The following is a 12,036-nucleotide window of genomic DNA, read 5'->3' on the forward strand; positions in this document are numbered from 1 at the left end:
TATTTTCTATAATAATTAAGTAAATGACCCAATGGTTTTTCCCTGGGGTCCTTTAGAATTCAGCTATTCTTAGTGAGTCAAGCTAAAAAGGAAGTTTGGATTAGGGCAAATGTTACATTTAGGTTAATTGGTAGTGTGAGGCTTAGGGTAGAGTAAGTTGCCAGTATTAGGGCTCAGATTTGAGTTTAGGTTTAAGTTTGGCTATGGTCAAAGTTGAAAATTAAGTTTAGGATAAAGGAGAATGTTAAATCTGGGGCAATTGGTAAAGTTTTTTGGGGTAACTGGTAGGCCTGGGTTGGATTAAAGGTCAATATTAGGTTAGTGTTTGAGTTTCAGCTTTGATTCAGGTTTGGCTATAATCAAGTTGAAAGTTAGGTTAGAGCATATGCTAAATTTGGGGACAATTTGTAGGGTTAGGCCTGGGCTAGGGTAAACGTGTTTATTGGGATAGAGTTCAGGTTAGGGTTTAGATTTGTCTGTGGTCAAAGTTGAAAATGAAAGTTTGGACTAGGTTAACCGTTAAAATTAGGGTAATATTTATGTCATTGGTAGGGTTAGGTCTTGGATAGGGTAAAGGTTTGTATTAAAGCTAGGATTAGAACTAGAGGTAGAATTTAGTTCTGGATCTAATTTGAGTTAGAGTTTAAATTTGCCCTAATCAAAACTGAAAATAAAATTTAGGATTAGGGAAAATGTTAAATTTAGATTAATCTGTATGGTTAGGCCTAGGGTAGGATAGTAATTACTATTAGGGTAAGGGATAAGGCTACAATTTGGGTTTGAGTTAAGGTTTGGGGTTAGTTTTGTCTATAGTTAAAGTTGAAAATCAAAGTTAGAATTAGGATAATGTTAAATTTTAGAGTAATTGGTAGGGTTAGAGCTAAACTAGGTTAAGGGTTAGTAATAGAATTAGGGTTAGTGTTATGTTTTTGGTTATGGCAGAAGTTTCAAATGAAGGATAGGATTAGCACAGTATTAAATTTAGTGTAATTGTTAGAGTTATTCTTAGGCTAGGGTCAGTGTTTTATTAGGACTAGGTTAAGGGTTAGTATCAATCTTAGGGTTAAGATTCATATTAGGGTAAGGATTTAGTTTAACTTTGGTCAAAGTTAAAACAAAATTTAGGATTAGGCCAAATGTTAAATTTAAGGTAATTGGTAGTGCTGGGCCTAGGCTATCTTAAGGGTTGTTAGTCTTAGGGTTAGGAATAGTGATAGGGTTGGGTTTGAGTTAGGGGTTTAGTTCAGCTATGGTAGAAGTGACAATGAAAGTTAGGAGAAGGGCAAATATTAAGTTTAGGAAAATTAAAATATTATAGAATTAAGCTATTCATTTATTTTATTCAACAATTGGTCAATACCCAGAATCAGGCAAGAAAATAGTCTTGGGAAAAAGTAGAACTTTTAAAGTACTTCCTTATAGTGCAATAGTAGAGGAAATGACAGGCTCTACTATTAATCCTCGGTGTTTTCTACTTTCTTTGCATTCCATCTAGAAAATACCATCTTAAGCAAGTCCCAATTATAGTTTATCCACAGCTTAAAGACATTGTGGTAGCACTGCACTGCCTTTCTACTCCTAATTGAAATTAAAGGAATTTCTGAGGTCCATTATCCATTGTGCACATGGGTTATAATTTGTAAAATCTCAGGTGCCAAGAAAACTATTTCTTTCTTTTTGAGTTGGGGGCAGGATCACCGGCTGGTGCTTTAGGGTTCTTTCCTGACTCTGTTCACTCCTGGTGGTCACAGGGGATCTTATGGGATGCTGAGGATCAAACCTGAGTTGGCCTTCTGTAAGGCAAATAAATGCCCTCCCTGCTGTGCTATCGCTCTTGCCCCCATGGAAGCAATTTCTAACCACACTCTGTAATAAGGAAATTGCTAGCATTTTTTATTTCTCTTTAGTACATAAAATGATTGGAGGAAGGTGATATATTTCCCATGACAAATGAATTTTGTGATATGATGTTAGGTAACTAAAAGATATCAAAATACTCTTAATTCTGGGATCCCTGAACTGGGATATGTGTTTTATCTTAGGGAAGAGGCATATGCTTGCTTAGAATTCTATTAAGAAACTTGAACGAGCAAGGAACAACATGCTTTCAAGCAGCTTCAAATGGTTTTCCTTTTTTTGTTTTGTTTTGTTGTTGGGACACACCTGGCTGTGCTCAGGGCTTACTCCTGCTCTACACTTGGGAATCACTCTTGGCAGGCTCTGGGAACTGTATGTGATGGTGTGGATTGAGCCAGGGTCTAATAGGTGCAAGACAAGCTCCTTATCCACTGTTCTCTCTCTCTCTCTCTCTCTCTCTCTCTCTCTCTCTCTCTCTCTCTCTCTCTCTCTCTCTCTCTCTCTCTCTCTCCTCCTTCTTCTTCTTCTCCTCCTCCTCTTCTCCTCTTCTTCTTCCTCCTCCTCCTCCTCCTTCTTCTCCTCCTCCTCTTCTCCTCCTCCTCCTCCTCCTCCTCCTCCTCCTTCTTCTTCTTCTTCTTCTTCTTCTTCTTCTTCTGTTCTTTATCTCTCCCTCTCTCCATTCCCCCATTCTCCTTTTTACTTGGCCCTTTCTTTTCATGTGTAAAATAAAACTTGGGGCTCAAACGTAGCTGAAATGGCAGAGCAAATGCCTAGCTGTGTTCAGTCCCAATCACTAGCAATACACACTGATGAGCATGGGTCTGGTGGATCCCAGGCACTAGTAGGTATGATCCTGGCCTTAACCAAAAAGTTAAAAATGAAGCATGATTTGTAGCAAATTTTAGTCATAATAAGAGCAAGTATTTTGGAGGTAATATCGCACTAACTTAAATAACTAAGGAATAGTAATTTCTTCAGTCACCCTTATCTATTAAATGTAAGTAAGTGACTGGGACCAGACAGATAGTATAGTGGACAGGGCACTTATCTTGCACATGGCTGAACTGTGTTTGGTTTCTGGCGCCCTATGTGGTCATCTAGGCCTACCAGTAGTGACCCCTGGTATAGAGTGAGGCAGTAAGGCCACTATATATAACCCAAAGCAAACTTTTGTTTTTAGGTCACACCCAGCATTGCTCAGGAGTCACTCATGACTATGCTCAGAAATAGCTCCTGACAGGCTCAGGGGACCATATGGGATGCCAGGATTCGAACCACTGACCTTCTGCATGCAAGGCAAACGCCTTCCTCAATGCTATCTCTCTGGCACCCTAAAGCAAACATTTTAAAGAAGTGACAGCAAGCAGTTCTTTAAGGATAATGCAGATTTCTGAATATCACGATACAAATATTTCTGAATATCATCCATAACATGATAAAATTTCATGTGATATTTCTAATTTAAGATACTTGTAGAGATATTAAAGACTTAGACTGCTCTATAAACAATCTCTCTTAAACCTTTAGTATCTTTCAGTTTCTTTCTTTTTTTTTTTTGGTTTTTGGGCCACACCCATTTGACGCTCAGGGGTTACTCCTGGCTATGCGCTCAGAAGTCGCTCCTGGCTTGGGGGACCATATGGGACGCCGGGGGATCGAACCGCGGTCCGTCCTAGGCTAGCGCAGGCAAGTCAGGCACCTTACCTTTAGCGCCACCGCCCGGCCCCGTATCTTTCAGTTTCTACTTTGCAACTTTATTACACGGTCTGAATCCTTCTTTTTCTGAGACTAAACAAAGCATTTTGAGAATTTCAATTTGAATTTTCTTTGGTTCCTACATCTTTATTCTATTATAACCTAGATTTAAGCTTCTACTGGGATATCTCATCAACAATTCAAATTTAGCATTTTAAAATCCATATTCAGGCCAGAGATAGTATTGTGGGTCAGGTACCTGCCTAGTACACTGCCAACAAGTTTTTTGTTTGTTTGTTTGTTTGTTTTTGGGGGGTCACACCCAGCAGTACTCAGGGGTTACTCCAGGCTCTATGCTCAGAAATCGCTCCTTGCAGGCTCGGGGATCATCATATGGGATGCCAGGATTCAAACAACCGACCTTCTGCATGTGAGGCAAACGCTTTACCTCCATGCTATCTCTTCGGCACCCCCCCTTTTTCTTTTTTTCTTTTTTTGGGTCACACCCGGCAGTGCTCAGGGGTTACTCCTGGCTCCATGCTCAGAAATTGCTCCTGGCAGGCTCAAGGGACCATATGGGACAGCGGGATTCAAACCGATGACCTTCTGCATGAAAGGCAAACGCCTTATCTCCATGCTATCTCTCCAGCCCCTTTTTTAGCCTACAGCACCCGGTATTCCCAGGCGGTCTCACATCCAAGTACTAACCAGGCCCAACCCTGCTTAGCTTCCAAGATCAGACGAAATCGGGCGCATTCAGGGTGGTATGAACTTAGACTATGCCAACAAGTTTTGATCCTGACATCCCACCCATATGGTCCCCTGAGCACCAGGAAAGATTCCTGAGTTCAAAGTCAGGAGTAGTCCCTTAGAATCACTGAATTTGCCCCCCCATCCAAATAATTCAAACTCTTCTTAGTAACCTAACTTTCTCTGATTTCTCTATTTCTCTTAATGGTATCTCTATCTTCTGTCATCCAAATGAAAATTGGTCATCATTAATTTTCTCTTTCCTTGTTCCCTACATCCACCAAGTTGTTATTATAACCTTTTATTTCTTTTCCTTTCTTCTGCCATTGATATTTCACATTTTATCTGGTGACTAACTCTTACCACTCTTGTAACTGCCTTAAGTTACTGTCTCTTCTTCCAACTTGGTTGATATATTACTCCATGACACACCAAAAGCAGCCTACTTTTTGCTGTAACTTTTCTGGGGAAAATAACCCACTTATGTCCTTGGCCTTTCACTTATCTAGTAAGTGCTTTTTTAATTTGGAACATGCTTTTTTATTTGGAACTTTTTCCTTCTTATATCATGTTTTACATTAAAATAATGGAGAAAAACACACACACATACAAAAAGAACAACTTTTTATAGTGCCCTTTTTAGCTAGAGAAAAAAAGAAGTTACTTTGGGGGTATTGAATGTACATTTGGATTTGCTGTTTTCAAAAGGTTCTAATAGGTTCAACAGATATGCAACCTCCTACATGTTTGTATTTTATACAGTATACACAATTGAGAAGGTGAGTGGTGAACTCTGAGACTTACTTGGAACAAGGAGACTGATTTTATGTCTCTCGCCTTTCAGTGCCTACTACTTAAATTTCTAGTTCATCATATATATATGTACATATATATGTATACATATTTTGAAGCATTTTCTAAATTGGCTCAAATCATGACAAGATCATGTTAGTCAAATTCCTTCTTAAGTGTTTAATCCTTGGTCAACATGATAGTTTGACATTCATGACCTAAGGTGGGGAAGGAGTTCTTAAAAACTTATCACTTTAGAATGTAGCATGCTAAATTTTGTATGAATACTAATAAAAATAATATGCCTAAAAATCTAAACAGCGCACACAGCTTTGGAATTTCTTTTGGTAACACAATAGTCTTTAAACAGCGATGAATACAATGAACATCAATTGATGAAACATTGTCATGTCTTTCCTTGATACATTTATCTGTGTGATGCAGATTTTCAGTTTAAATTGTTTTCTTTATTCATCACTACACAGAAACAAAGTAGTTAAGTGTGAGAAAAAGAGAGACTTAGAGCAAATGACTAACCGGCTGCACCCTCAAACGAGACTCACCCCTTAACAATCTTGTAAATTCCTTCCCTGTTTTTCAAAACACGTCTCTTCATAAAAGTATTTAAAAAAAAAAAAGGTTGGTTACAGTGTCCTGACCATTCCAAAAATAACCATCGTCTTTCCTTATTCTCGCACATACATAGGAAGAGGAATAAACAATTAGAGATTGCCAAACGTTTTCACGAGCTTTACCACACCTCCCTAGCCTGTCCCACCTTAACTTTCTCCTTTATTGATGTTTGGGCTCCGTTTCCCATTGTAACTGGGAATGAATATTTAGAGAAATGGCAATGACTACCGAAGTGGATGTTGCCCTTACTAAAAAAAAAATAAATAAAAGAAAAAGCAGAAGTGGGCAACCTGCCTTGGGGTGCTTCCCCAAACTAATGTCGCCTTTTCATCCAAATGTCACTATGGACCTCACATACTAGTGGGAATGATTTGTAATCCACTCTGGTCAAAATAAAGATGATTACTAAAAAACAAACAAAAAGTCTTGATAATGCAGAAGCATTGGCTTTCCATTGGGTGGTCCTACGCAGGGCCCAGGCGGTCTGGGGGTGCTGCTCCCCCAACTGCTCGGACTGCTGGGGGGGGTGCCAGAGAGTCTGGATGCACTGTGCAAATCATTGAACCGTTCTAGGGTTCCAGTCAGGACCCTGCAGTCCCTGTGAGGAAACTCAGCCCCCTAAATTGTGTGTTTGTGTGTGTGTGTGTGTGGGGGGGGGGGGTGTCCCCTAGTCAGTTCGCTTCCCAGTCAGTCCCAGTCTCAGTTCCAGTCAGACTGCTTTCGTTGCCGCTGCTCCTCCACCCCCGCGAGGCTCCCCCTTATTTAACCCGGGGCTCTCGCCTCGCCTTTCCTTTCCTCTCAGCCGGGGTTGCCCGGCATTTCCTTCCTCCCCTCAGCAGCCCCACCTTTCCCCCCCCCCCTCCGCCCGCCCGCCCGCCTCCAGCCAGCCACATGACAGGAAGGGCTCCGCCACGCGACGTCACGGCCCGCCCGTCCGTCCGCGCCCCCGGGACCCCCCTTCCCCTCCCCTCATCTCCCTCCCCTTCCCCTCCCCTCAATGAGGCGAATGCGGTGCGCGCGCATCCGCGTTTCCCCCCCCCCCCTCCCGAACAACCGGGGCGCGCCAGAGCGCCGGCGCGCACCGCGCAGGCGCGCACGCGCACGGGTGCCCGGATGTGCGGCTGGTCGCGAAGCCCCGCCCCTCCGGCGGCTCCCGGCGCCCCCGCCCTCCCTCCCTCCCTCCCTCCCTCCCTCCCCCTCGTTCGTGCCTGGAGGTTGCGGGTCAGCGCGAGCCACTGCAGTGAGTCCCGTCACGGCTCCGGCGCGGCGCGCGCAGCCACGCACGCTGCAGCCCTTGCGCCCCGAGAGGAGCCGCCGCCGCCGCCGGGCCCCGCGGGCGACTGGATTGGACCGGATCGGATCGGATCGGATCGGACCGGGCCGGCCTGGCCGCCGCCGCTTCCCCGCGTCTCCCCGGGCCTGTCGCCGGAGCAAGCGGCTCGCGTGGCGTGTGCCCGCGTCACCCGGCCGGCGCGGGCCCCCGCGGCGCCGCCTCCCGGCCCCCCCGAAGCCCGACCCCCCTCCCCCGCGGGCGGGCGGGCGTCCCGAGGGCCGCCTCAGCCTCAGCTCAGCCTCAGCTCAGCCTCCGCCTGAGCGCAGCCTCCCTCGGCCGCAGCCTGAGCGCCGCTTCCTGAGCGAGGCGACACCGCCGCCGAGCCCGTCCGACGCGTCCGTCCGCCCGTCCGTCCGTCCGCTCGCTCGCAGGAGCCGCACCGCCGAGCAAAATGGTGAGACGCGCTCGCTCGCTCGCTCGCTCGCACACGGACGGGGAGCCCCGGGCTGCCCGCCCGCCCGCCCGCCCGCCTCCCCCGGCGCCCCATCCTGAAGGCCGCAACGGGCGCCCCCGCTTCACCCCGTTTGACCACACACACACACACACACACACGGCTGCAAGCAACGTCTTCAGTTCGTCGGAGCCGGGCTGCAGCGAGCTGCGCTGCTTGCATGCATGCAGGCGGGCCGGCGGCCTTGGCTCAGGCTCCGGCTTTGGCTTTGGGCGGGGGCGGCGGCTGCTGCTTTCTGCTTGACAGGACGGGGTGCTGAGGCTCCCCCCCCCCACACACACATACAAGGCTTGCCCGCCCGCCCCCGGGCCTTCGGATTTGGGCGCCGCTGCACCCCCACACGACACCCCACTGCCGGGATCACCCGCCTGTGTGTCTGTGTGTGTGCCTCGAGGTCTCCCCCCCTTCTTGTTCTTCTTCCAGCCTGCTCATCATCATCATCATCATCATCATCATCATGCCCCGCATTATGATTAGGACTTCTTCTGGCTCCCCGGACGCTTCTCTTCTCTTCTCCACGTGGAGCGGCCCCCCCTTTTTTTAAACCCCTCGCCACCCCCCCCAGACTCTCGCTCGCCCGCTCTCCACTTGGAGGGGGGGCTTTTATGTAAGCCCCGCGGCTCCCCCCGGAGCTGCTCTTGCAACTCCCACTCGGTTCGAGCCCTCCCTGCCTGCCTGCCTGCCTGCTGCTGCTGCTGTTGTTCTGCTTCCCTGTTCCGTTCTGCACCCTCCAAATCCAACCCCAAGCCGGGGTGTCGGGGGCATCGCCGTGGGCATTGCACCCTCTTGATTTCGCTTCTCGGGCTCGACCAGGGCCGGGGTTGGCCCTTCTTGCAAACAGGCCACCACCGGGGCCAGGGCCCTGGCGGATCTCCCTTGACTCGATCGCAGCAGCCAAAGGGTGTTTTGATTTTCATCCTCACCGTGCCTAGTTTATTTTTATTTCATTTTCATTTTTTTTTTACGGGGTGGAGGGGGGATCGCGGCGATTTAAATGTGCCTTTCCCCCCTCCCTCCCTCCCTCGTTTTTTTTTTTTTTTTTTTTTTAATCCCTTAGGTAGAAAGAAGCCGCTGCTGTAGTGTTTCGCTCCGACGCTAGGGGTGTGTCTCCCCTCCTTTGGCCACCGCGGCCAAGAAATCAACGGCGCCCTTTTAAAGCCTGTTACCTTACCGGCCCGCCGGTGTAGTTTTTCGGCTCCCCAGCAACCTCGGGGGATTTGTGTCCATCGTCGCACATGGAGGGATGGACCGCTCCAGGGTTGTTGTTCTTCTTCTCCCCACCCCACCCCGAGAACCAGATATCGGGGCATGTGACTTTAGTTATCGCCGAGAAGGGGGGGGGGGAGAAAAAGTGTCTTTGACCAGCTGTCACCAGCTTTATTTTTCAGACCCATGGCCAGGGAGTGCTTTCTCTGCACCTTTGGAGTCTTATTTTCTTTGTCGAATTGGAGCGTTTCGAAATGGAGCAGTGGCAGCTAAGGGATGCTGAGCGCAGTTCTGTCCCTTGCAGCCTATCGGGTGTGATTGCCTGAGCAGCAAAGGGAGGGGATGGCCTTAACCTTAAGTTAAGTTTAGTGCTCTTGAAAGTCAGATTAGGGACAGACTCATACGTGATTAGTCATTTTGGTACACAGAGGCTTCTTTTTTTCCCCTTGCCAATTTAGGAGGCAGCAGCTCAGACACAGCTTTAACCCTCAGTCACAAAAACATGGGCTTCCCCAGACTTCCAGAAACAACTTAAAAGTCATCCGTGGTAGTCATTTTTGTTGGCAGAGTCTCTTGGCATTAGGAATCGGGCTTTAGTGCTTCACAGCTTCTTGATGATGCACGCAGGCAGCATACTTGATGGCCGGGATAATTAGTAAGATTAAGTAAACATCTTGGTCCATCACAATGAATATCCTCCACCTGTATTTATTGGACGGTATGCTCTGAGGAACAATGAGCTCTCCCTTTGTTCTTTTATGTTATGTAAGAGAATGGTATGGTTTCTGAGAATTGTCCTTTCTCCCCATCTGTCTGACCCCCCCCCCCAAAGCTCTTTCCTTGCATTTTTTTTGCAACAGGCAAAATTTGGGAAATCCTCCTTTAAGCTCTTACGTTTACCTTCCTACTACTCAGTGTCTCATTTCCAAAAACATTTCCAGATTTATTAAACGATATTGTTCCAGGTGATCATTTCTTTTCTTTTCTTTTTCCAGTTTCTTTTTCCGTATTTTCTGATTCACTCTGGGCTTTTTCCAGCCATCTTCTTAAAACTATTTCAGGACCGATATAATTTGCTGTGACAGTAACATCTCAACTTTAGGATTATTTTGGTCTGCTAAGTATTTCGTTTCGGCCTGAATGTATCAAGATCATACCGATCGTTCTACCTACCCTGCCTTATAGAATTTTGATGAATTGAAATAATGGGGCTTTGGATTGGCCGTGTTTATTTTTAGGTAGTTGAGCTAAAAATTCTGAATAGTTTTCTCTCTTTCGGAAAAGGAGAAAAATAAAATAACTCAAAATAATTATTTCTAAAAGTTATTTTTATTTGTAAATTAACAGCACAATTACCTTAACAGACTTTCAGGTTATAGCGATCACTGATAAAGCCAGAGGAAAGTAACAAGGTCTTTATGAGATGGTCCCAGACTTATCAAGAAATTTTTCTGATAAGTTATTACTTTCAATTGAAATCTTTAAAGTTTTCTTGGAACAGGCATGGCTCAGTGGTAATGAAGAGTTTCCCCATTTTCTTTTTTTTTTAAGATTTATTTATTTTATTTTTTATTTTTTATTTTTTGGTAAAGGCTTATCTGGTTGTGTTCCGGAATCACTCCCAGAAGGAGAAGGGTTCTGGGGACCCATATATGGTTGTAGGTGGATAGAACCCTGGTTACCTTGCACAAGCAAGTTTACATGTTGTACTACTATCTTTTTACTTTAGTTTTATTTTCCCTCCTTTTAACACTATTTGAAGTTTTAACTGTTGAGCATCTAGGTTGGATGAAGAATATGCATATGAATATAAATATTAGAACTGAATTCCTAGGAATCCCCTCCACATCCCAGGCGGTCAGTTGTCAATTGTAAACTTTTGAAAATTGAATTAAATGTCTTCACAATTCTTTGCTCAGAAGGCGTGTGGTTTTAGGTAGAATGCTTTAATGTTACTGACATAAAAACGAATGGAACAGAGTAGAACAAATAAAAGAATGCTTTAATAAAAGGTCAGCAAATTTTGAATAAATTTTGAATAAATTTAATAGTGAATTTATATAAATGTATTTAACTTTTCATGTGTTAGAAATAGCTTTTACTATGTTTCTTCTCTAAAAATAAAAATTAAAAAGTTTTTTGAATGGATAATAATAGATTTTGTTGTGGATAAATATATAAATATAACACCTACGTAGCCATTTTAAATTTCCTAGGATAATCTTAAATTTTATAAATGACTTTATGTTTTAGTATTTAGTGAAGTAAAATACCGTAAATAAAAGAGGAAATATACCTAGAGAAATAAGAGGAGAGAACTTTTTTTGTTTAGTTTTGTTTATGATTTTGGGTCACACCTGGCGGCTCTCAGAAGTTACTCCTGGCAGGCTCATATGGACCATATGGGATGCTGAAATTCCTACCAGCATCCGTCCTGTGTTGGCCATGTTGCTGCAAGGCAAATGCCTTACCACTGTGCTATTGCTCTGGCCCCAAGATGAGAGACCGTGAGATAGAACCTGGGAGCTTCTAAAGGATCGGGGAAACTCTTGTTTCTGTTTGGATTTTGCATCTTTGGGGGCTCACAACTGGTGATGCGCAGGGGTTACTCTTGGCAGTGATCAGGGAACATATGGGATGCCAGGGATTGAACCCTGGTTGGCTACTTGCAAAGCAAGTGCCCTACCCCATATACCTACCCCATATACTATCTATCTATCTCAATAGGTTTAAAAACCTATGTCTATTTTTTTTTTTTTTTTTTACTTTTTGGGTCATACCCGGCAGCACTCAGGGGTTACTCCTGGCTCTATGCTCAGAAATCTCTCCTGGCGGGTTTGGGGGACCATATGGGATGCCAGGATTTGAACCACCGACTTTCTGCATGTAAGGCAAATGCCTTTACCTCCATGCTATCTCTCTGGGCCCCCCCCCCATGTCTGTTTTTAAACCTCATTAAAATTACTTGAACTAAATTTAATAGATTTTAAGATAAATTTGTTGCTGTCTACATTAACTGCACTTAAGAGTTTTATATATAACAATTCTAGTTTAGATTCTGGTTGTGGGAGGACTAACTACTTGGAAAAAAAATAGAAACAACCTGCTTTACCACTATCAGAATTAAAATTCATGTCAGTTATTTGAAAGAATTTTGTCTACTCATCATGACCTATAGTGGATGAGAACATTCTAAAAGACCCAGAATACTAGGTAGAGGCTAAACTAGTCAGTAGGGAGAGGGACAGGCAGGTGTGGGAGGATCACACATCTGTCAAAGATAGTAAAGCAAACACAAGTACAAGGCAGTATAAGGAAG

The 12,036-nt window shown here is 44.8% G+C and overlaps 1 protein-coding gene and 1 pseudogene across 1 annotated transcript in view; one reads left to right on the plus strand and one right to left on the minus strand.

Moving 5' to 3' along the window:
* Positions 1–4,211: 4,211 nt before the first annotated feature.
* On the minus strand, positions 4,212–4,330 carry LOC126025010 (uncharacterized; annotated as a pseudogene).
* A 3,114-nt stretch (positions 4,331–7,444) lies between these two features.
* Positions 7,445–12,036, plus strand: part of PPP3R1 (protein phosphatase 3 regulatory subunit B, alpha) — a 66,420-nt gene continuing 61,828 nt past the window's right edge. Inside the window, exon 1 of the mRNA XM_049785118.1 lies at positions 7,445–7,454. Within this exon, the coding sequence (XP_049641075.1) occupies positions 7,452–7,454 (3 nt within the window). The 5' untranslated portion in view covers positions 7,445–7,451. The remainder of the gene's footprint in view (positions 7,455–12,036) is intronic.

This window comes from Suncus etruscus, chromosome 12 (assembly GCF_024139225.1).
Source record: "Suncus etruscus isolate mSunEtr1 chromosome 12, mSunEtr1.pri.cur, whole genome shotgun sequence".
NCBI lineage: Eukaryota > Metazoa > Chordata > Mammalia > Eulipotyphla > Soricidae > Suncus > Suncus etruscus.